This window comes from Eptesicus fuscus, chromosome 9 (assembly GCF_027574615.1).
Source record: "Eptesicus fuscus isolate TK198812 chromosome 9, DD_ASM_mEF_20220401, whole genome shotgun sequence".
NCBI classification, from domain to species: domain Eukaryota; kingdom Metazoa; phylum Chordata; class Mammalia; order Chiroptera; family Vespertilionidae; genus Eptesicus; species Eptesicus fuscus.
In genome coordinates, this window is record NC_072481.1 from 77,962,122 (window position 1) to 77,987,756 (window position 25,635).

A 25,635-nucleotide genomic window follows, 5' to 3' on the forward strand; every position below is an offset into this window, starting at 1 on the left:
TGCCATTGGAGGGGCAGGGGTCCCCTTCCCAAGCCTAAAGCCTGGGGCGGAGGTTTTAGGCATGGGAAGGGGCCGAGCCTGCGATGGGAGGTGCGGGGATGGGGGTGGGGGTGGGGGGAACCACTTCCCAAGCCTAAACCTGGGGCAGAGGCTTTAGGCTTGGGAAGGGGTTCGCCACCCCTCCACCTCTGATCGCAGGCTCGGCCCCTTCCCAAGCCTAAACCTGGGGTGGAGGCTTTAGGCTTAGGAAGGGGCCAAGCCTATTATCGGAGGTGCGAGGGGTGGGGAGGGACCCCTTCCCAAGCATAAAGCCTGGGGCGGAGGCTTTAGGCTTAGGAAGGGGCCGAGCCTGTGATTGGAGGTTCCGGGCGGGGTGTGGGGTGGATGACCCCTTCCAAAGCCTAAACCTGGGGCGGAGGCTCTAGGCTTAGGAAGGGGCCAAGCCTATGATCAGGGGTGTGGGGGGCGGGGGTGAGGAAGACCCCTTCCTAACCCTAAAGCCTCTGCCCCAGGTTTAGGCTTGGGAAGGCGTTCCCCCCAGCACTTCCCCAAGCTTAAAGCCTCTGCCCCAGGCTTTAGGCTTAGGAAGGGGTCAAGCCTATGATCAGAGGTGTGGCGGTTGGTGCGGGGGAACCCCTTTCCAAGCCTAAAGCCTGGGGCGGAGGCTTTAGGCTTAGGGAGGTGCTGGTGGGAACACCTTCCCAAGCCTAAAGCCTGGGGTAGAGGCTTTAGGATTAAGAAGGGGCAGAGCCTGAGATCGGAGGTGGGGGGGTACCCCTTCCCAAGCCTAAAGCCTGGGGTAGAGGCTTTAGGATTAAGAAGGGGCAGAGCCTGAGATCGGAGGTGGGGGGGTACCCCTTCCCAAGCCTAAACCTGGGGAGGAGGCTTTTGGCTTGGGAAGGGGCTGGGCTTGGGATCAGAGGGAAGGGGAAAAAATTAATGGAAACATAACCTCAGGTGAGGATAAAAAGAAAAATAAAGAAATGTCATATTCTATGAAAGACACATCTTGAAAATGCTTAAAGAAAGTTGTCATTTTTTCATGGTGAAGGGACTGGGGTCTGTGTTGATGAAAATACCTGGGCAGCTGCGGTGACTGGCAGTGGCTACAGCAGAGGGGTGATGGGGCGGGCACCTTCCCCTGATCAGCCCGCCTCAAGCAAAGGGAAGCCAGACTGCGGCTTAGGTCCGCTCCCAATGGGGAGTGGGCTTAAGCCATCCATAGGACATCCCCTGATGGCTCCCAGTATGTGACAGGGGGCAGGCTAGGCTGAGGGATCCCTCCCCAGTGCATGAATTTCATGCACCGGGCCCCTAGTCCTATATAATAAAAGGATAATATGCAAATAGACTGAACAGTAGAACGATCGGTCACTATGACACACACTGACCACCAGGGGGCAGATGCTCAATGCAAGAGCTGCCACAGGGGGAGCACTGCTCAGCTAGAAGCCGGGCAAGTGCAGTGGCAGTGGCAGGAGCCTCTCCTGCCTCCAAGGCAGCACTAAGAAGCAGCAAGCTTAGCGGTAAGGAGAGAGGGTACAGGCCGGGCTGAGGGAACCTCTCCTCCCCACCCCACCCCCCGAGTGCATGAATTTTCGTGCATAGGGGGGGGGGTGTCCCTCAGCCCATCCTGCACCCTCTCCAACCTGGGACCCCTCGAGGGATGTTCGACTGCCTCTCACAATCCAGGACTGCTGGCTCCCAACCACTCACCAGCCTGCCTGCCTGATTGCCCCTAACCGCTCTGCCTGCCAGCCTGATCACCTCCTAACCACTCACCTGACGGCCTGATTGCCCCCAACTGCCCTCCCCTGCAGGCCTGGTTGCCCCTAACTGTCCTCCCCTGCAGGCCTGGTTGCCCCCAACAGCCCTCCCCTGCTGGCCTGGTCCCCCCCAACTACCCTCCCCTGCTGGCCTGATCACCCACCATTGCCCTCCCCTGCCGGCCATCTTGTGTCCACATGGGGGCTGCCATCTTTGACCACATTGGGGCGGCCATCTTGTGTTGGAGTGATGGTCAATTTGCATATTACTCTTATTAGATAGGATATGAATGAATGAAAAACAATGGGAAGGGAATAGTGATGATATTGAGGAGAAGCACTTGAGCATAGAGCTAAATGATGTGAAAGTGCAACAAATCATTTGAAATTTCTTTTTTTTTAAATATATTTTATTGATTTTTTACAGAGAGGAAGAGAGAGAGGGATAGAGAGTTAGAAACATCGATGAGAGAGAAACATCGATCAGCTGCATCCTGCACACCTCCTATTGGGGATGTGCCCGCAACCAAGGTACGTGCCCTTGACCGGAATCGAACCTGGGGCCTTTCAGTCCACACGCCGACGCTCTATCCACTGAGCCAAACCGGTTAGGGCCATTTGAAATTTCTGAGGGAAAAGCAGTCCTAGCAGAAAAAAGTAAGTGTAAAGGTCAAGGTAGGAATGAGCTTGTCTTTATGTAGAAACATGAAGGAAGGCTGTGTGACTGAAACAGCCAACTGTGTTGGAGAGATGAGATCAAGACTATCAGCAACTGCATGACTTAGGACCTCATAAACCACTGTACTTGAATTTTATTCCAAGTATGAGGGGAAGCCATGGGAGAGCTTTAAGCAAGAAGAGTACCCAATCTGATTAAAGCAACACCTTGGTTGCTATGTGACTAGCAGGTGATGGGGTGACAATGTGGAAGCCACCTGACTAAGTGAGTGGCAGGCTGTGTGGAAATCCACGCAAAAGAAGAGAAAGGACGGGATTTGAATGGCATCAGTGGAGTGGGAAATGGTATAAAACTTGAGGTTGGAATGACAAGATTTGCTTATGTTTTTGGAAGGGGCATAAAAGGAAAAGAGAAGATTCAAAAGACATGTCTAATTTTGCGCTGCAGTCCGGAGTCCATTCAGGCACATTTATTTTTGTACTTGGATGTATCGTATTTCCATTAAGTCCACTGCGTAAAAGGATCCTTTGGGCAGCTAGTGGCTTAGTTGTTGGGGGAAATGAAGGGAGTTTACATACAGAACGGGAGAATATTTGAGGAAGAGCAATCCTGCATTCAGTTTTTGAAGTGTTGAGATGGAAAGCTCTGTGGAGATGGCCTAGAACTCCGAGGGAGGGAAGGGTCTGGCCTGGGCAATGCTCGTTTCCTCTATTATAATCAACACACGACCCCCCCCCCCCACCCCCTACAATTTCAGGTCTGGAAATCCGCTTGTCTCCGGCGACGTGAACTTCCAACGTGACAGGATCGTCTTCCTCCCCGCGCACCTCGCCGGCGGCGGCGGCGGGGTCCTCAGAGAGGCAGCGGCATCGGGGGTCGTCGCCGGCAAGGACTCTGGGACCTCAATGGGAGCGCCCATTCCGCAAGTCCCCTCCATTCCCGGGAAACACTGCAGACAGCGACGCCGCGGTGTGCAAACTTCTCTCCCACCCGCGGCCCGCCGGCCCGGCCCGGCCCGGCCCGTGACCACGCCTCTCTCCCCGCGCCCGGCACCCCTCCCTCCCCCAACAGCCTGGAGACGACACCCACGCAGGCCCCCTAGCGCCGGTCCAGCGCAGCCCGGCCGCCGCCGGCCCGCCGCACGCAGCCCCGCGCGAGACCGGAGCGCGCGCCTCCGGGCGCGGCCGGACGACCCCTCGCGGCCCCGCCACGCCCGCCGCCCCGTTTCCCGCGGAGGCGCCGCCGGCCCCGCCTCCCGTGCGCGCGCGCCAACCCCGGCCCGCGGCCTGATTGGCCGCCGCATTCCCGCTTTCTTGCCCGAACCGCCATTTTGAAAGTCTTGTTGATTCTGGGGAGCGGGGAGCGCGGCGCGAGCGTCACGCCAGGCAGCGTCCCGCGCGCCCTCTCCTCCGCGCCCGCCGCCGCCTCCCGGAGCGCCCTCGTGCCCACGCGCGCCAGGCCCGCGGCGGCCGCGACCCTTGGTGAGGGCTGCACCGGGGCGGGGGGGCCCGGGAGGGCTCCGTGGGGCCCGCCCGTCCGCCGCGGCCTTTCGGACAGCGGCCTGGGGCGGGGGGAGGGGACGCGGCGCGGCCGGGGAGGTGGGAGGGGCGGCTGGCCCCGCGGTTCCCGCCTCGGGGGTTCCCGGGCCGCGGGCGGAGTGGGAGGGACGTCCCGGGGGAGGGAGCACCCCGCCGTCCCGGCTCCCGGAGGCGGCAGCTTGGAGGGCGGGTGTCCCGCGGCCCCCCGTTCCCGGGCTGTGAGGGTCGGGGGGTTGGGGCCGCCCGTCCTTCCCGCCGGAGGCGAGGAGACCGAGACGCCGGCGTCCCCCCGCCCGCAGGCCGCCAGCATGTCCTCCTCGGGCCCTGCGGCGGAGGGAGAGGGAACCCCCGAGCAGCCCGCGTCCGAGAAGGAGCCCGACATTCCCGGCCCGAAAGAGGAAAGCGAGGAGGAGGAGGAGGAGGACGAAGACGAGGAGGAGGACGAGGACGAGGAGGAAGAGAAAGGTGGGAAGCCCTGTCCCTGAGCGGTGGGTTTTACAGGAAACAGATTTCTTTCCTCTTGTGCGCTTAGAGGCACCAAATTGTGGAGTGTTCGGCCAGAATGCGAAATCTTGTCCCTGGTTTTGTGTCGAGCGGTAGCAGAGGATTAACTTGGTGAATTCCGGTTTTTTGTCAAACACACTGTTGGTGGTGTCAGTACGTCTTGCGGAGTGCGGTGGACTCCTCGGCATCAGAATAGTTTCGTAACGTTTCTGTCCTTTGACTGGAAGTGGGTGAGTTTCAGATCTGCTTTTTAAAACTCTCCGCCTTTTACGTTCATAAGGTGTTGTTTTATTTTGATCTTTGTGCCTTTTGAGGCTCTTGTGAAGTCTTTAATGGAAACGACACACCGAGCTGGAGGGTTAGTCCCGGGCGTGTTTCAGGTGTTGGCTGGATTTCAGCGGAGGTCCTTGCCCGAGGCCTCGGGGAGTTCCTTTCTCGGGGAAACACGGGTGACGTGGAAGCTGTTGCTCCTTGAGACAGTGGTTGCGTGTGAAAGCAGCGCGCTATGAGAGAAAGTAAAATTGGAGCTCCGCGCTGTCTGTCTGGGTTTCGGTGTGGAGGGAGAACGTCAGTCACTCGCCGTCCGACGGGAGGCGGGAGGCGGGAGGCGGGAGAGCCTTAGGGGGACTAAGGAAAGCGCTGCCTCAGTTTCTCCACAGCAGAGGAGGCAGCGCCTCTCCGAAGGGTGCCCCAGACAGGCCCAGCCCCCTAAAGATCCGTGGGAGAGATCTGAACGTTCTCAGACGATTCTAGCCCAAGTCTGGGTTTAACATGGGGCCACAACGCGGCCCAGCTGGGGGAGACAGACGTATGAAGTGTTTAAAAAAGCAGGTGTGACTGTTCGTTTCTTTTAAGCCAGAACCAGTCAGTCCGTGCTCAGCATTTTATAAATACAGTCTGGGTTGAGATGACACAGAATGGTCTGCCTTTTGTTTGTTTAAAGTGGTAAGTGCTCTAAGAAGGGAGCATGTCCACGTTTAAGTGCAAAACTGCTTAGAGAAAAAAAAATGTTATTTTGTTAACTATGCAGAGTCCCCATAACAACATTGGCTGTAGTATCTACTGGTCCAAGATTTTCTCAGCACTTTTTCCTCCAATTTTTTTTTGTTTTTAGACTTTTATTTTTTAATACATATATTTTTTTTATTGATTTCAGAGAGGAAGGAAAAGGGAGAGAGAGATATTTGAAACACCAATGGTGAGAGAGAATCATTGATAGGCTGCCTCCTGCACAGCCCCAATTGGGGATCTAGCCCGCAACCCGGGCATGTGCCCTTGGCCAGAATTGAACCCGGTACCCTTCAGTCTGCATGCGATGCTCTGAGCCAACCAGCTAGGGCTTGTTTTTAGTGTTTTTTAAAGACAGGGTTTGGGTGCCACAGAGATCATGAATTTCAACATGAAAATTAAAATATATATAGTCCCAAGTAGTTCTGATTTATTATTCCTCATTTTAGGTGTTAATGGAACAACTAAAATTTCAGACGTTTTTATCCTACTTAGCCCTGAAAATTTTTACGTATCCTGCTGAGGCATAAAAAAAGGCAATGAAGTCTGTACCAAATAAGGGATTAATTGACTTTTAGCAATAGTTTTCTTGGCAGGGCTTGGGGTGATGCCTAGTAAAAGATGACTCCTAGATTTCTACCTTTGGCAGCTGTATGGATAATGTTACCATTTTCTGGAAAATAGAATTCATGAAGGTGAGTGAGTTTGGAGATGATTATGACTTCTATTTTGGATACATTCAGTGAGGTGCCTATAGGACAGGAAGTAGAGCTATCTAGTGGCAGCCCGGCTAGTTGAAGATGGGGGAAAAAAGTCTGGACTTGAGATAGACCAGGAAAATTATTAGCTTATACATGGTAATTAACTCAAACCTAATGGTTTAAATCACTCAAAGAAAGGAAGTGGGGTAATAACAGGGGTTGCATTTTGGATGCTTTCTTTTCTGTATACCATCGCCAGAGTTTACCTGCTGGAATCCCCTTTTCCTGATTCTTTTTGTGCAAATCCTTTTTGTTTTTTAAAATCTTTACTGTTGAAAGTATTACTTATGTCCCCCTTTTCATCCCATTGACCCCGTTAGCCCCCCTGCCCCAGGCTTTTACCACACTATTGCCTGTGTCCATGGATTATGCATACATGCATACAAGTTCTTGTTAATCTCTTCCCACCCACCCCCACCTTCCCTCTGAGATTTGACAGTCTATTCCATGCTTCTATGTGCAAATCTTTACATCTCCAAATCTTAACTGTCCTTCAAAGCCAGTTCCAATGTTTTGATCCTCATTGGATTCCTAAACAAAAGATAATTATTCTTTCCTCAACTTTGAGAACTCTGTTTGTGTCTTTATTAAAAGTGTCCTGGCCCTGACTGGTTTGCTCGGTGGATAGAGCGTCGGCCTGCGGACTGAAGGGTCCCAGGTTGATTCCGGTCAAGGGCATGTACCTTTGTTGTGGGCACATCCCCAGTGGGGGGTTGTGCAGGAGGTGGCTGATTGATGTTTCTCTCCCATCGATGTTTCTAACTCTCTATCCCTCTCCTTTCCTCTCTGTAAAAAATCAATAAAAAATATATTTTTAAAAAAGTGTTCTGTCATCATCTACTTTTGAGTATGATATTTGTGTCTCATTATTCTCTTCTCCCTCCTCTCTCCCCCAAGCATGATCTTCTAAAAGATAGTCACTATCATAATCATCTACTCAACCTTCCCTTGTAGCTAATGCAGCTTTACACAACATAAGCATTCAGTTCAATGATTGGAGGGATCGCCAACATTATAGTATGGGGTCCTCCTCTTATTTATCTGACTCGGTCTCAGTCAGTAGGTAAGTGGTTTTAGAAAAGCCAGCTTAGTGTTTAACGTTTTAAAGTATATGTTCTATATTGCCTTTAAAAAAAAAAAGGCAATCTGGACTAGACAGAATTTAACATTTTTGGGATGATTTATGATCATAATTATGAACATCATTTATTAAACTACAAAGTAATGCCCTCCCACTTGTTTGCAGTAAATGTAAACTTGTAGAATTTTACCCTATCCGTAGTAACTCCAGGCTGATTTGTCTTACTTAAGGTCCTTTGTTTTCTTTTCTGTCAGTCAACTAAATTGTTGCTTTTCTGTATATCTTTTAAGTTTTTATAATCTTGTCTAAGCTAACTGTTTTCTGTGATATAGTAAGTTGAATTTCAGTTATTTCCTATATATTTATACAATAATAGAATTATGTCTAATTAAGGAATAGGCTAAGTGAGGACCTTGTCAATTTTTTACAGTGACTGGACTTTGATAACAATAATTGTAGTTGAATATAAATTTGTTTGCTTTCTAATTTTTTAAAATATTGGATCCCCTGTGAGGTTGCCAGGTAAGTATAATGTTAGTCAAAAATTTGGTGTTGTTATTAACTGATCAGGTATTTTCATCTGTTAATGTTATATTCTCAAAAATCCTATTAAGGAGAAGGGTATGGTATTAAGTTTCTGTGATTATTTCCTATATATTTATACAAGAGTTAATATATTTCAACTTGTTATTTAAGAGGTATTAAATTAATTTCTAGAAAAGAGTCTCATCGTGGAAGGCAAGAGGGAAAAGAAAAAAGTAGAGAGGCTGACAATGCAAGTCTCTTCTTTACAAAGAGAGCCATTTACAATTGCACAAGGTAAGTTTATTCTGTGTTCTTTCATTTTATGATGAAAATGCCTAAATACAAAAATGATGATTAACAGTGCTTAGTTTTTAGTGTTTACTAAGTAGTAATATATCTTGGTATTATTTTATTTAGTTTGCCGTATTAAAGCAAAAGTTATATAAATTATGTTATAAAAATAATTTTCATTAAGTTTGCAAGTGCATTAACACATAATGGTATTTAACTTTAATTATTATGGTATTTTTTTCTAGGAAAGGGGCAGAAACTGTGTGAAATTGAAAGGATACATTTTTTTCTGAGTAAGAAGAAAACAGATGAACTTAGAAATCTACATAAACTACTTTACAACAGACCAGGCACAGTAAGACCTTTTTATACCTTTAACCTAGTAGCATATTTATGTATTTAAAATACTTCACAATAGAAGCAAATTTTAGTCCTAGAAAGGACTTTTAGCGATCAGCGAGTTTAATTTCCATACCATACAAGTGAACAAACTGAGACACATATTTTCTAAATGACTTATCACAGGATACATAGCTGGATATTAGCAATTAGGATGGCAATATCCAGGACTCTTTCTACTGAACTTATTTTTATGCCATTCTGAAATGTCAGATTGTGATGATTTTAGTGGTTTTTTTAATTATATAAGAAATTATTTTTTGGATTTTTTTTTTTTTTTTAGTCATCCAGAATAAACAGTATAATTGTATATCCTTTTGAGCAAATAACTGATAAATTAGTTGGTAATTCTTTGCCAATAGATTTGTTAAAACCAGTGTTTCATTTACTGAGTTCTTTTACTGTAGTCACCTCTTATCTGCATGGGATGCTTCCAAGACAGTGGTCACCAACCTTTTGGACTTCACGGTCCACCAGTGGTTCACGGACCACTGGTTGGCAACCGCTGCTCCAAGACCCCCAGTAATGCCTGAAACCAAGGATAGTATTGGACCTATGCATATATACCTATGATTGTTTAATTTCTAAATTACACACAGTAAGAGTTTAACCCTAAGCAATAATGAAATAGAACAATTATAACAATACCAGAGGCCCGGTGCACGAAATTCATGCAAGGGTAGGGTCCCTAGGCCTGGCCGGAGATCAGGACCGATCGAGGCCTTCCTCCCCCCTGCTGCTGGCTGGGGCTTTCCTTTGTTCTCTGCCGCCCCCTGGTGGTCTGTGCACGTCATAGCGAGTGGTCAAACTCCTGGTTGGTTGAACTCCCGAGGGAACAATTTGAATATTAGCCTTTTATTATATAGGATAGGATACTATAATAAAAGTTATGTGAATGTGGTCTCTCAAAATATCTTACAGTACTATACAATATTCACCTTTTCATGTAAAGAAAGCACTTTATGGCTTCTCTTTGGTATGTCTGAATTGTCAACATCGCTCCTCTAGTGCTTTGGGGCCATCCTATATAATAAAATGCTAATAGGCAAATCAACCGAATGGCGGAATGACCGGTTGCTATGATGCGCACTGACCACCAGGGGTCAGTGCACTCCCACAGGGGAAGTGCCGCTCAGCGAGAAGCCGGGCTAATGACTGGCGAGCACAGTGGCAGCGGCGGGAGCGGGACTAAGCCAGCAGGCGGACATCCACCAAGGGGTCCTGACTGTGAGAGGGCACAGGCAAGGCTGAGGGGACCCTCCCCCCTCCTTGAAGGTCATGCACGGGGCATCTAGTTAATAAATAAAATAAGGATTACTTGAATGCAAGCACTGAGATAACACCACCGTCCATCTGAGCCAACTACTAAGTGACTGATAGGCAGGGAGCATATACAGTAATCCTCCCTTATCCATGGTTTCCCTTTTTTATTTAATTTTTTTTATTTCATTTTTTTGTCTGTGTTGATTCCTTTTTTTTTTATTTGTCCAAAATCAAATTTTTTAATTTTATATACAAGCCCCCACTGCCCCAGTGTCTGTGTCCATTGGTTATGCTAATATGCATGCATACAAGTCCTTCGGTTGCTCTCTAACCCTCCTCTCCTCTCCTGCCATTTGTTTCTGGATCTATGCTTGTTCATCAAATTATGTTGATCATTATACCCCACATATGAGTGAGATCATGTGATATTTATCTTTCTCTGACTGGCTTATTTCGCTTAGCATAATGCTCCAGTTCCATGCTGTTGCAAATGGTAAAAGTTCCTTCTTTTTTATAGTGGCATAGTATTCCATTGTGTAGATGTACCACAGTTTTTTAATCTAGTCATCTGCTGATGAGCACTTAGGCTGTTTCCAAATCTTAGCTATTGTAAATTGTGCTGCTATGAACATAGGGGTGCATATATCCTTTCTGATTGGTGTTTCTGGTTTCTTGGGATACAGTCCTAGAAGTGGGATTACTGGGTCAAATGGGAGTTCCATTTTTAACTTTTTGAGAAAACTCTATACTGTCTTCCACAGTGGCTGCACCAGTCTGCATTCCCACCAGCAGTGCATGAGGGTTCCTTTTTTTCCACATCCTCTCCAGCACTTGTCGTTTGTTGATTTGTTGATTAAGCCATTCTGACTGGTGTGAGATGGTATCTCATTGTTTTGATTTGCATCTCGGATGATTAGTGACTTTGAGCATGTTTTCATATGTCTCTGGACCTTCTGTATGTCCTCTTTCAAAAAGTGTCTATTTAGATCCTTTGCCCATTTTTTGATTGGATCGTTTATCTTCCTTTTGTTAAGTTGTGTGAGTTCTCTGTAAATTTTGGAGATTAAACCCTTATTTGAAACTAGAGGCCCAGTGCATGAAATTTGTGCACTTGGGGGTGTCCCTAGGCCTGGCCTGCGCCCCTTGCTATCTGGGAGCCCTGTGGGGATGTCTGACTGACGGCTTAGTGGGCCTAAGCCATCAGTCAGACATCCTTAGTATTGTCACGGAGGCGGGAGAGGCTCCCACCACTGCCGCTGTGCTCGTCAGCCATAAGCCCAGCTTCTGGCTGAGCAGCGCTCCCCCTGTGCAAACACACTGACCACTAGGGGGCAGCTCCTGCATTGAGTGTCTTCCCCCTGGTGGTCAGCGCGCATCATAGTGACCGGTCATTCCACCATTTGGTCATTTGCATATTAGCCTTTTATTATGTAGGATATCATTGGCAAATATGTTCTCCATGCAGTGGGCTTTCTTATTGTTTTGTTTATAGTTTCTTTTGCTGTGCAGAAGCTTTTTATTTTGATAGTAGTAGTTCCATTTGTTTATTTTCTCCTTAGTCTCTATTGCCCTAGGAGCTGTGTCTGTAAAGATATTGCTATGACATATGTTTGCTGTTTTGCTGCCTATGGAGTCTTGTAGGATTTTTATGGCTTCCCATCTTACATTTAAGTCCTTTATCCATTTTGAGTTTGTTTTTGTGTATAATGTAAGTCGGCGATCTAGTTTCATTTTTTTGCATGTATCTGACCAAATTTCCCAACACCATTTATTGAAGAGACTGTCTTGACTCCACTGTATGCTCTTGCCTCCTTTGTGGAATATTAATTGAGCATAATGGCTTTGGTCGATTTCTGGGTTCTTCTGTTCCATTGGTCTATATGTCTGTTCTTGTGCCACTACCAGGCAGTTCTGAGAACCATGGCTTAGTAATATAGCTTGATTATATTGAGTCTGGTATTGTGATCCCTCCAACTTTGTTCTTCTTTCTCAAGATTGCTGTGGCTATTTGAGGTCTTTTTTTATTCCATATGAATTTTTGGAGAGTTTGTTCTAGATCTTTGAAATATGCCGTTGGTATTTTAATGGGATTGCATTGAATCTATAGATTGCTTTGGATAGTATGGACATTTTAATTATGTTGATTCTACCTATCCATGAACATGGTATGTTCTTCCATTTGTGTATGTCTTCCTCTATCTCTTTTTTCAATGTCCTGTAGTTTCCAAGTACATGTCTTTTACCTCCTTAGTTAAGTTTATTCCTAGGTATCTTAATTTTTTTGGTGCAATGGTAAATGGGATTGTTTTTTTCGTATCTCTTTCTGTGAGTTCATTATCTATCTATCTATAATCTGTATATATAAAGAGCCAGGGTCCGCAACATCCAAAATTACCAAAGGGACATCCAAACACCAGGCTGTGCACGCAGCAGGCTCAGATGGGCAGGGACTGGCGAAGCAGGCTGAACTGCTGACCTCTGTGAGAGAGAGAGAGAGAGGCATGGCTGATTAGCAACTGCCACGGCTGCTGGCAAGGCCCGGAGAAAGAAGCAGGGTCTGATCCGCAGCCTCAGTGGCAGCTGCTGATCAGCACTTGCCTCTCTATCTCTCCGGGCCTCGCCAGCAGCTGCGCGTCTCTCTCTCTCTCCAAGAGGTCAGCAGTTCAGCCCGCTAACCAGCAGTGTGGGGTAGCTGCTGATTAGCCCCACCTCTCTGATCAGGCCCGGAGATAGGCCTGGAGACGCTGACTGTCATAGAAACCAACCAGTCAGAACCAAATCTGGGTGAACTGTGAGGAGCCAATGGCTACCTAGGAGGTGGAGCTTTTGATGCTGACTGGCATAGAAACCGACCAGTCAGAACCAAATCTGGGTGAACTGCAAGTAGTCAGTGGCTGCCTAGGAGGCGGAGCTTTTGATGCTGACTGGTATAGAAACCGACCAGTCAGAACCTAATGTGGGTGAACTGCGAAGGCAAAACCTAAGGTGGGGGCTGAGGAGGGGTTTTAAAGGCAACAGCTGTTTGGTGTAAGGTGTAAGAAAGCGATTCAATTTCTTAATGACCGGTTTGGCAGTATAGTGCATATGGTTTGCTATCAGTCCAGATATAGAGATTATGTGTTTTTGTCTGCCAAGAGCATCTCCTCCTGCTGAAAAAGGCTCCTCCCCCCCCCCCCCCCATTTAAGCAATCCTATCCTATATAATATATACTAATAAAAGGGTAATATGCTAATTAGACCAGGTTGACCGGCCATCTTCCAGATGTCTGACTTCCTTCCGGACAAAGCCATGGTAGTGGGGGTAGAGGCAGTTAGAGGCAATCAGGCCAGCAGGGGAGGGCAGTTGGGGGCGAGATCAGGTCGGCAGGGGAAGGCAGTTGGGGGCGAGATCAGGCCGGCAGGGGAGGGCAGTTGGGGGTGAGATCAGGCCAGCAGGGGAGGGCAGTTGGGGGCAACCAGGCCAGCAGGGGAGGGCCATTGGGGGCGAGATCAGGCTGATAGGGGAGGGCAGTTGGGGGCAACCAGTTGGCAGGGGAGGGCAGTTAGGGGTGATCAGGCAGGCAGGCAGGCAGGTGAGCGGTTAGGAGCCAGCAGTCCGGATTGCAAGAGGGATGTCTGATTGGAGAGGGTGCAGGCTGGGCTGAGGGATCTCCGCGCGCCGCCCCCCCCCCCCCTCGGTGCATGAATTTTGTGCACTGGGCTACTAGTTGGTATATAAAAAGGCCATAGATTTCTAGGTGTTAATTTTGTATTCTGCTACATTGCCAAATTCATTTATTAGGTCTAATAGTTTTTTGATGGAGTCATTAGGGTTTTCTATGTATAGTATCAAGTCATCTGCAAATAAGGACAGTTTTACTTTTCCAATTTGGATGCCTTTTATTTCTTCTTGTCTGATCGCTATGGCTAGCACTTCCAGTGCTATATCGAACAGGAGTGGTGAAAGTGGGCATCCCTGTCTTGTTCCCATTCTCAGGGGAAATGAGTTTAGTTTTTGCCCTTTGGGTATGATGTTGGCTGTAGGTGTGTCATATAAAGCTTTTATTATGTTGAGGTATGATCCCTCTATCCCCACTTTGCTGAGAGTTTTTATTAAGAAAGGGTGTTGAATTTTGTCAAATGCTTTTCTGCATTGATTGATATGATTATGTGATTTTTGTCTCTCAATTTGTTTATGTGATATATCACATCTATTGATTTGCGGATATTGTACCATCCTTGCATCCCTGGAATAAATCCCACTTGGTCATGGTGTATGACAGGCGTCCTCAAACTACGGCCCGTGGGCCACATGCGGGTGATTTGCCATTTGGTTTTTTTCACTTCAAAATAAGATATGTGCTGTGTGCATAGGAATTTGTTCATAGTTTTTTTTAAACTATAGTCCGGCCCTCCAACGGTCTGAGGGACAGTGAACTGGCCCCCTGTTTAAAAAGTTTGAGGACCCCGGTGTATGATCTTTCTAATGTAATGCTGAATAGGATTTGCTAGAATTTTGTTGAGGATTTTAGCGTCTATGTTCATCAAGGATATTGGCCTGTAATTCTCTTTTTTTGTGGTGTCTTTATCTGGTTTTGGGATTGGCTTCCTCTTTAATTTTTTGGAATAGTCTGAGGAGGATAGGTTTTAGTTCTTTGAATGCTTGATAGAACTCCCCTGTAAAGCTGTCCAGACCAAGGCTTTTGTTTGCTGGAAGATTTTTGATCGCTGCTTCAATTTCTTTGGTAGGTATCGGCCTATTCAGGTTTTTTGATTCTTCCTGATTGAGTTTTGGGAGCTTGTATTTTTCTAAGAATATGTCCATTTCATCTAGGTTATCCATTTTGTTGGAATAGAGTTGTTCATAGTATTTTTTCATAATCATTTGTCTTTCTGTGGGATCGGTTGTTACTTCACCCCTTTCATTTCTGATTTTGTTTATTTGGGTACTCTCTCTTTGTTTCTTGGTGAGCCTGGCTTAGAGGTTCATCAATCTTGTTTATCCTTTCAAAGAACCACCTCTTGGGATCTTTTGTATGTTTTTTTTTGGTCTCTGTGTTGTTTATTTCCACTCTGATCTTTATTATTTTTTTTCTCCTGCTTACGCTGGGCTTTTCTTGTTGCTCTCTTTCTAACTCTTTGAGTTATAGGGTTAGATAATTTATTCACATTCTCGTTTTCAAAAAATTATCTTTGTAAGTCTTTTATAATGGACCTGGAGATTATTATACTAAGTGAAATAAGCCAATCAAAGACAAATATCACATGATCTCATTTATATGCAGGATCTGATGAACAAAGTAAACTGATGGACAAAATAAGTCCAGAGACATGAATGCATGGAACAGACTGATAGATATCAGAGGGGAAGGGGGTGGGGGAGGAAAGAGAATGGCTTCACCAAAGAACTTATATACATTATATGCATAGCTCATGGATACAGACAGTTGTGTGGTGAAGGCCTGGAGTGGGTTGGGGTCTGGATGGAGGGGAATAAAGGGGGGAAAATAGGGGACATCTGAAATACTGTCAATAATAAAAATAAGCTTTAATAATTATATATATAGTATTTTAGTAATAAGTATAGTTTTCAATTGTGAATAAGAAATTTTGCATAAACCAGTATTGTAGCTTAGAAACAGATGTGAAAATAAAGATGCAGGCTTGAATTTTTTCTTGTGTACATTCCTGGGTAATAAGTAGTATTAATAATAAGAGAAACATTTTCAGGTTTCCTCATTAAAGAAGAATGTGGGTCAGTTCAGTGGCTTTCCATTTGAAAAAGGAAGTACCCAATATAAAAAGAAGGAAGAAATGTTGAAAAAGTAAGTTATTTTTATAAATACCATGTTTTGATCAATGTGGTTTTTTAAATATATTTTTATTGATTTCAGAGAGGAAGGGAGAGGGGAAGAAAGAGAGAGGAACCTCAAGGATTAGAGAGAATCATTGATCTCGGCTGCCTTTTGCACACCTCACACTGGGGACCGAGTCTGCAACCCAGGCATATGCCCTGACCAGCAGTCAAACCTCCTGATTCATAAATCAATGCTCAACCACTGACTCACACTGGCTGGGCTGATCAGTGTGCTTTAAATTTTATTTTTAAATATTTAATGTGACCACACATATGTAGACTGCTAATTCTTTGCTTTAAATGCCTGGATCTGATTTGTCTTCATAACCATTAACTTGGGATCTTCATTAGTTTTCAATAAATAATGGCTATCAAGATTATTGAAAATGCAAAGATGATTTTATTTCTTGGAAGAACAATACACAGGCAAATCATTCACAGTCGAAATTTCAGAAGGTCTAAAGGGAATATAGTGAAAACTTTTCTCTCACTCCTGTTCTGTCAGCCACTCTGTTCCACCACTTATAGGTACTATTTAGTTGTTTTGAAGACAGTAACTTTGATAGAAACAATGTCCTTCACCATAATGCAAGCAAGATGATATATGAGTTTTTGTTTATTAAATTCCCTGTAGCTTAAGAACTCTAATCCTCTTCCTCGGTATTGCCTATGGAGGTGGCAGCCATCTCCTACTTGTCATCTTTGGCTGCCCTCAGACCTCTCATGAAACCAAAGATTATCAAAAAGAAGTTCATCAGGCACCAGTCAGACCAATATATCAAAATTAAGCAGAACTGACGGACACCCAGAGGCATTGACAATAGGATGTGCAAAAGATTCAAGGGCCAGATCTTAATGCCCAATAACAGCACATGCTGCCCAGTGGCTTTCAGAAGTCTGGTCCACAATGTCAAGGAGCTTGAAGTGCTGCTGATGTGCAGCAAACCTTACTGTGATGAAATTGCTCACAGTGTCTCCTCAAAGAATGGCAAAGCCATTGTATTGTGGAAGGAGCAGCCCAGTTGGCCATCAGAGCCACCAATTCCAATGCCAAGCTGCACAGCGAAGAAAATGAATAAACAGATTGTGTACGCATTGTATTTGTGTTAATAACAAAATTCTGGCATTAAAAAAAGGAATTCTTCATTGTCTATTCCTTCCTTGAAACATTATCGTAGGAATGCTGAGGGGGAAATGTAATATTTAGTCACAATCAGCAGCCAGAAAAATGATCAAGTCCATGAATTTTATAATATTGAAACCTTTTTATATTATTTTCTAATGAATTAACTTAGGCATTGTTTTACTATATTTAGAATTTAATTGGTAAATGGTGTTTTCAATTTTTAATACTCTAATCTGGTTGTGTTTGTACACTAATCAAAGATTATTAGTACTTCTAAGATTCAGAGAAACGTTGGCTACTTTTTAAATGTTTGTAGCCTAGCAGTCTGGTTAGCTATTGCTTTTATATTGTGGAGATGTTTATAAACTTTCCTACATAATCACCTTGGTTTCTTTTATTTTCTTTTTCAGATTTAGAAATGCCATGTTAAAAAGCATCTGCGAGGTTCTTGATTTGGAGAGATCAGGTGTAAACAGTGAACTGGTGAAGAGGATCTTGAATTTCTTAATGAATCCAAAGCCTTCTGGCAAAGTGAGGACCAATTTGTATTATTTTAGTAACAAATCAATTATTTTATAGCCTCTCTTTTTTAATTATTCTTTTAAAAATGGTGGTCCATGAAAAAAGTAGCTACCTTAGGTCACAGTTCAATAGTGCAAGTGTATTTCTTGAGAAAACCAGTGAACTTCAATTTGTAGCCAAAGTTACTCTGTTGTACCTCCCATTTTGTTACACAGATAGATATTTTAAAAACATGTACTCAAAAGTTTAGAGTAAATACAATTAGTATTTACTGCTTCATCAGAGACACCTTAAATGAAACACCTTTTCCCTCCTGTTAGTGTGTGGTTGTAAGGAATATGACTAGCAAAGTTTGCTGCCTCTGCTTAATTAGTAAGTACTAAGATGACAGCTGTTTTACCTTTGCTTTTCTATAATCAGTGAAAGAGCTAATAAATGTCTTGGTATTACGAAAATAGTTTTGACCTGCAGGCTTCTGAAAAGTTCTCAGGAAACCCCAGGGTCCACAAACCAGGGAGCAAACTTTTGAGAGGCACTTCCTTATGTTTTATCCCTATGGAAACTAATTCTTACATCCATTTTTCTTATTTGATTCTGGTTATTGCTTAATCTAATGGTATCTTAAGCTATTTTCTATGCTACCATACACTTTTAAAAAAACACTATAAATTCATTAGTACTAATTTTGTCTCCTCTATAATAATCTTAATATTGTTCTTTTGTATTTCTACCTTGATTAGTTGTTAGATTTTGTTTATAAGAAGGGATGATGCCATTGACACTGGATTGTTTTTTGAGAGAAAAGTGAGAGAGACACATCTCATTGGTTACCTCCCAAATGTGCCCCAACTAGGGCCAAGAATCCAGCCTGCAACCAAGGTACTTGCCTTTGACTGGAATCGAACCCATGACTCTTTAGTCAAAGGGCCTCACACTCTATCCACTGAGTCAAACTGGCTTAAGGCAACACTGGATTTTGATTAATAGATTCAACTAATTTTAAAACCAATATAGGAAAGTTCTAAAGCATTTATTATTACTATTTTTTAATTAAAATCTTATTTTTGGAAGTTGCATTTTCTTGATTGGTTACTTGAATGATTTAACATTCAAGTTAAATTTTTCATTTCCCTATGTAAGTTTATTCAGTACCCATTCCAATCCTCATATTACTAATTCCATATGCATATTATATTCTCACTACCTGCATCTGATTCCTGAGTTGAGAAAGGGAAGGTTGTCATATTTTTCTAATATACTTGAGTCCTGGATTTCAGATAGTGAGTAGTGAGAGTTTAGACAGTTATCTTTTCTCCAAACAAAGAATCAAAGAATTTATCTAAATGGATTTGTTTCCTGGTAATGGTAATCCTACCTAATAATAGACAAATATGCAAATTGACCATACCTCCAACACTCCCACAAGCCACGCCCACCATACAATCAGAGCGAGCATGCAAATTAACCCAAACCAAGATGGCTACAGCCACAGAGAGCAAGGTTTCCTAGGTAACAGAGGAAGCCAAGCTTTCTGCCTGCCCTTGCCAGGCCTAAGCCTTCACTCAAGCTACAAAGTTTCAATTATAGAAGGTAAACAAATTCAAACAAATGGCGGCAGAATGGAGCTTGAGAGAGCAGGCCAGGGTTGCCGCCGGCAACAGGAGAAGCAAAGCTTTCCGCACACCGTGGCGGGGCCCACCCGCTTAAGGCAACAAAGTTTCAATTATAACCCCAACACAAATGGCTTTGGGCCTCAGAGGGAGCCCCAGGCTTGGCTCCGCTCCAGGCTACAAAGTTTCAATAGTAGAAGGAAAATAAATTCCAGATACCAGGGCCTCCGCTTGGGTTGCCAGGGGCTGTGGCCGGCCTGCAAACTACCACAGGCCCCTCGCTCAGGCCACCCCACGCCCCAAGGGAACCCCCACCTGATCTGGGACACCCTTCAGAGCAAACCAGCTGGCCTCCACCCCTGTACCAGGCCTCTATCCTATCTAATAAAAGAGTAATATGCAGATTGATCATCACTGCAACACACAATATAGCTGCCCCCATGTGGTCAAAGATCCTGCCCCCATGTGGACACAAGATGGCCAGCAGGAGAGAGGGCAGTTGGGAGGCACCCAGCCTGCAAGGAAGGGCAGTTGAGAGGGACCAGGCCTGCAAGGGAGGGCAGTTGAGAGGGACCAGGCCTGCAAGGGAGGGCAGTTAGGGGTGACCAGGCTGGCAGAGGAGGGAAGTTGGGGGCAAACAGGCTGGCAGCAGAGTGGTTAGGGGGTGATCAGGCTGGCAGGCAGAAGCGGTTAGGGGCAATCAGGAAGGCAGGCAGGCAAGCAGTTGGGAGCCAGCAGTCCTGGATTGTGAGAGGGATGTCTGACTGCCCGTTTAGGCCCGATCCCACCGGGGGTCCCATATTGGAGAGGGTACAGGCTGGGCTGAGGGATAACCCCCCTCCGTGCACGAATTTCGTGCACCGGGCCTCTAGTAGTTCACATAACAAGGATATCTGTATTCATTCAAGGAATTTTCTTATAGAGAACTGCTCTGACAAATATATTTGGTTCACTAACTTAAAATTCTGGAATGACCTAGATTGGCTGTTTACCCGTCTGCTTTTTGAAGAGTAGGATGTTTGGTCAAATCACGTTAGAAGCTATTCTGTACATTGTAGATTACCTGAGAACACTAAGTTACATAAGTAGCCACTTTTTAAAAATTTTTGTGCAGGTGACAGTGACCCCTAAGACTGGAAGTTCCTGGGAGAGAAGGGAGCTGTGTGGGTCTGCTAGTTTCATAAAAACTGCCTAAAGTTATCACTAACATTTATACAATTACTAGAGGCCCGATGCACGAAATTCGTGCACGGGGAGTTATGTCCCTCAGTCCAGCCTGCACTCTCTCCTATCTGGGACCCCTTGAGGGATGTCCCTGCCAATAGGATCGGGCCTAAACGGGCAATCGGACATCCTTCTCACAGTCCAGGACTGCTGGCTCCCAACTGCTCGCCTTCCTGCCTTCCTGATTGCCCCTAACCGCTTCTGCCTGCCTGCCTGCCTGATCACCCCCTAACCACTCCCCTGTCAGCCTGATTGATGCTTGACTGCCCTCCCCTGCAGGCCTGGTTACCCCTAACTGCCCTCCCCTGCAGGCCTGGTCACCCCTAACTGCCCTCCCCTGCCGGCCTGGTCACCCCTAACTGCCCTCCCCTGCTGGCCTGATCGCCCACAACTGCCCTCCCTTGCTGGCCATCTTGTGTTCACATGGGCGCAGCCACCGTTTGTGTTGGAGTGACAGTTAATTTGCATATTACTCTTATTAGATAGGATAGAGGCCTGGCGCACAGGTTGGGGCCAGCTGGTTTGCCCTGGAGGGTGTCCCAGATCAGGGTGGGAGTTCCCTTGGGGCGTGGGGCAGCCTGGGTGAGGGGCCTGTGGTGGTTTGCAGGCCAGCCACACACCCCAGCAACCCAAGGGGAGGCCCTGGTATCTGAGATTTATTTATCTTCTATAATTGAAACTTTGTAGCCTTGAGCAGAGGCCAGGGTGGGCAGAAAGCTTGGCTTTCTCCATCGCTGGGGAAACCCAAGCCTCCTGCTCTCTCCAGCTCTGTGGCTGCTGCCATTTTTGTTGGGATTTATTTATCTTCTATAATTGAAACTTAGTAGCCTTGAGTGGAGTCCAGGGCCGGCCAGGATGTGCAGGAGGCTTGGCTTCCTCCATTGCCGGGGAAACCCAAGCCTCCTGCTCACTCCATGGCTGCAGCCATCTTGGTTGGATTAATTTGCATACTTGTTCCTGATTGGCTGGTGGGCGTGGGTTGTTGTAGCAGAGGTATGGTCAATTTGCATATTACTCTTTTATTAGATGGTATGTATCTTGATGTTATATTTTGAATTTTTTTAATATATTTTATTGATTTTTTTTACAGAGAGGAAGGGAGAGGGATAGAGAGTTCGAAACGTCGATGAGAGAGAAACATCGACCAGCTGCCTCCTGCACATCCCCCACTGGGACGTGCCCGCAATCAATTGTACATGCCCTTGACCGGAATCGAACCTGGGACCCCTCAGTCCGCAGACCGACGCTCTATCCATTGAGCCAAACCGGTTTTGGCTGGAATTTTTCTTTATGTTTCTGTTTATTGCAGAAAATAACAGGCAAAAGTAAAAACAAAAGATACCTATAATTTTCAGAAATAAGTAATTTTCAAAAGATAAGTTTGTCTTTTCACATCCATTTGCAGGATTATTTATGGTTTTCAATTTTAGAAGTTAGCAAATTATCCCCTAAGAAAGCACTTAAAAGTTAAATTTGTTGGTTAATATAATAATTTTCTTCACATCATCTTTTCTTTTTAAATGTGCATGCTTTAATTGAATGTCAAAGTAAGAGCAGTGTACTGATTTTGTGGTTCTTAATTTATCATTAACACGTTCAGTATTTACTACATATTTACAATCATGTGAGAATATAATCCTGACATTATGGAAAGTAGAGCACAGAGGTAATATGAATATAAACTACATAGTTCATAAATTCAGGGTGTATAAAGTGAAATTAATTTACTTCATAGATGATTCTTCTAGTCCTTTCATTGGAGGGTCCCCTAAAACAGGAACCTTCTCTGACAGCAGCTGATGTTTATAGGAAAGAAATACTAGTAAATTATAATATTCAAAGTACTATCTTGATAAAGTGTAAATAACTGTTTGAGCTTAACATGGTGTGTACTTAGGCTTCTAGTCCCATGTCAGAATATAGAATACATATTTAAACATTTGTGAAGAGTCTCTTGCCTAGGTGTTTAGAATACAAATGAAAGGTATTGGTAGTTCAGACAAAAAAAGATTAATTTGACACATTGTTAAAGATGAATTATTCTCTAAAGCTGCTAAGCTTGGAAATATACCTTGAGACAAACAAGAATTGAGTTGAGAAGTAGGTCTCAGTAATAGTTGATTGACTTGGAAATGCCTCACTAGTGTTTATTTTATTTTATGCAGCCATTGCCAAAATCTAAAAAAACTTCTAGCAAAGGCAACAAAAAGGAACGGAACAGTTCTGGAATGACAAGGAAAGCAAAGCGAACCAAATGTCCTGAAATTCTGTCAGATGAATCTAGCAGTGATGAAGATGAAAAGAAAAACAAAGAAGAGTCTTCAGAGGATGAAGATAAAGAAAGTGAAGAGGAGGTAAAATTTTAATTTTTTGTTTTTTCATTTCTTTTCCTGGGGAGAGTTAAATATTTCTGCTATATAATAGGTATAGCCAGAAAACAGATTTTAGGAACCATCAGTTTCATATTAGATGTTGTAAATTCTGAAGACATATAGTTCAGTGTAAACCCTTTCTTTCCCTTAATAAGCTTTTAGTTTTGTTGACATGCCAGAGTGTAAAAGTTGGAAAAGAGTGAGGTTGGAGTGGAACTGAATTTTAGCCTGGGCCTTGACTAGAGTAGGTTAAATGGGAAGGGAAGGCACAGAGGGAGGCGTACTTATCCTGAACAGGAACACAAAGAGCAGATTTTTTGAGAATTTTCTTCAAAGTATATTAATATATTATGATGATCTTGAACCATTTTATCGTTTTACACAAAAAAACAAGGGTTTAAGGACCACCATTTTTTTCTCAACTTGTTGGGGATTATTTAATGAGAATAACAGGATTTGAAGTTTGATTGGTGGGCAGGTTTTGTATCACTTAGAAATGCCTGCCATTTTCCTTTACTTACAAATCTTTGTAAATGTTGAATATTATTAGTTTTCAAAGTGAAACTTTAGGAAGGGAAGAGGTGCTGAACCATTTAAAGGGTTAACTTTGCCCATTTCCTTTTTGTGTCTCTTCAATCAAGTAGATGGGAAATAGGAAGTGGTTTTCTATTATTGTTAATAGTCTTTTCGTAGACTCTTCACTGGTCAGAACTTGCTCTATAAGTTGGGTAATGTACTTGGTCTTAGTTGGTACTTGATTAATGTGGCTTGACATTTTGGGCCAAAATGATTCTTCATTGTAGAGGACTGTCTTGTGTATTATAGAACATTTGCCCACTAGGTGCCAGTAGCATACTTCCCTAATGTCCAGGTGTGAAAACCAAAAATGTCTCCAGACATTGCCAAGTGTCTCCCGGGGGGCAAAATCACCTCCAGTTGATTCTAGAGGGAGTTAAGATGTTGTGAACTCTGGTCTTATATGTGAGTATCTTGTATAAATTTGCCTTTAAGTATTTAAAATCCATGCTTGTTTTAATTTCAAATTTTATAAAGACTTCAATAAATCTAAGTTTGAAATGCTGCATAATTGAAAGAATATTACAAAGCCAGCAGGTGTTACATAAATATCTATATATATAAAAGGCTAAGTTAACTCACGCATGCGCTATTCATATAAAGCTCTCGCTGGCTCCAGTCGCACGTGTGTGTTTCGATCTGTCATTGTCAATGGTGAATTTGGTTGACACTTCTATTATAGAAAAGGGGCGAATAGCGATATTAAGATATTTCTTCTAATTAATTTCCTTTCAGTGTGCACGAATCCATGCACTGGGACAGTAGTCTTAATATATATTTGGTGTAAAGCAAGATGAGTAATCTGAGCATTAAGGTTTTTTATGATTGATTTTAGGAGAATCTGGAAGGAAAACATTTGTTTATATGTGAATATGCTATAATGCCAATTTGCAGTAATAGTGTTATTCCTCATTTAACAAATTTTTGGTTATCTACTGTGTGTATTCACTCTGCTTCCCCTAAAACGTTTTAAAGGCAGAGTTAAAGCATGAAAAGTTGTCATAGGCTATAAACATTTGATTTTTTTGTAGAGGCATTATGATTATAAACATGGGCTTTGGAAACTATCTGGGTTCAAATCCCAGCTGTACCACTGTATGACTTTGGGCAAGTTACTTAAACTCTGTAACATCCGATTCCCTTCTGTAAAATGGTGATAATAATAGTAGCAGCCTCAAAGGGGTGTAGTAAATGATTTTATGTAAAGCACTTAGAGCAGTGCTTGGCACAAGTACTGTCTAAGTCAGTGATGGCGAACCTATGACACGCGTGTCAGCACTGACACGCGTAGCCATTTCTGATGACACGCAGCTGCTGAGGCGGCCGCATGCCGAGGATGAAACATTTGCGAAAAAATGTTTTTTCCCTCAAAGTGACACACTATCCGAGTTATGCTCAGTTTTTTGGCGAAGTTTGACACACCAAGCTCAAAAGGTTGCCCATCACTGGTCTAAGTATTAGCTGCTGCTATTAGTAGTAGTAGTAAGCTGACCTTTAGGATTTCTAAATCCAGTCTTACTATCATTACTAAAGTGCAGGAAGATTGTATTTAGCAAGGTTATTAATTTTCTCAATGGTTTCCCGATTATTTCACTGTTTTAAGTAGAATTAGTTGAAGTCTATGAATATAGATTACCCCGGATTTATAACCATATTGGTTACTGGATAATGATCACAAGTGAAACTAGAAACCCAGGTCAACTGATGAAAATACCTAGAGGAAAAAGGCAAACTGAAGAATGGTTTTATGGACATTAAATGTATAAAGTTACACAATATAAAAGCTGTATCATTATGCTCTATTTTCTGCTTCAGTTTTTCTGCTTGGGCTGATACAAGCAGACTTTATGAAATACAAGGCCAACAAAATCTGGTTGAGATATGATGGGGATAACTCTCCTTCCAATAAGCATAGATATTCTTTATTGCTCTAAAGACTTTCAAATTTAGTGCTATTTGCTGATTCCATTTCTATGAAAAGTTCAGATTGCCTTTGCAAGGTAAGTGCTAGCAGGAGGAACAACATTTCTGTGATAAATCGTTTTCTTTATTCCACTTTTTAATGACTTGGTTAAGTGGCAACCTTGTTAGGGACTTCATAAATGGAGGTATTTTTGCTCAGTACCATGAAAGGAAGGACCTCTTTTCTAAGAGGCCATAAAGAAGAGTTTCAGTTGATTGGAAAAATGGTAGATTGCATATAGATGAAAATTTTTTGCAGATTTTTTTCATAGAAAATTACTAAGTTAATATTACTTATTCTGTTTAATTCCTGGAGTGAATTTTTCATAAATAAAGGCTTCTCCTTACTAAGATCAGTTGCATGTTCTATTTTAGATTCTTGGAGTAAATTATGAAGGTTAATTTGTTGGGTTTGGCCCTAGCCGGTTTGGCTCAGTGGATAGAGCGTCATCCTGTGGACTGAAGGGTCCCAGGTTTGATTCTGGTCAAAGGCTTGTACCTTGGTTGCGGGCACATACCCAGTAGGGAGTGTGCAGGAGACAGCTGATCGCTGTTTCTCTCATTGATGTTTCTGACTATCCCTCTCCCTTCC

At 44.0% G+C, this 25,635-nt stretch overlaps 1 protein-coding gene across 1 annotated transcript in view; it reads left to right on the plus strand.

Moving 5' to 3' along the window:
* The first annotated feature begins 3,774 nt into the window (after window positions 1-3,774).
* The window catches only part of DEK (DEK proto-oncogene), a 42,001-nt gene continuing 20,140 nt past the window's right edge, over window positions 3,775-25,635 (plus strand). Inside the window, exons 1-7 of the mRNA XM_054721438.1 lie at window positions 3,775-3,926; window positions 4,283-4,448; window positions 8,055-8,156; window positions 8,399-8,508; window positions 15,525-15,619; window positions 17,188-17,308; window positions 22,299-22,487. Coding sequence (XP_054577413.1) covers window positions 4,292-4,448; window positions 8,055-8,156; window positions 8,399-8,508; window positions 15,525-15,619; window positions 17,188-17,308; window positions 22,299-22,487 — 774 coding nt within the window. The 5' untranslated portion in view covers window positions 3,775-3,926; window positions 4,283-4,291. The remainder of the gene's footprint in view (window positions 3,927-4,282; window positions 4,449-8,054; window positions 8,157-8,398; window positions 8,509-15,524; window positions 15,620-17,187; window positions 17,309-22,298; window positions 22,488-25,635) is intronic.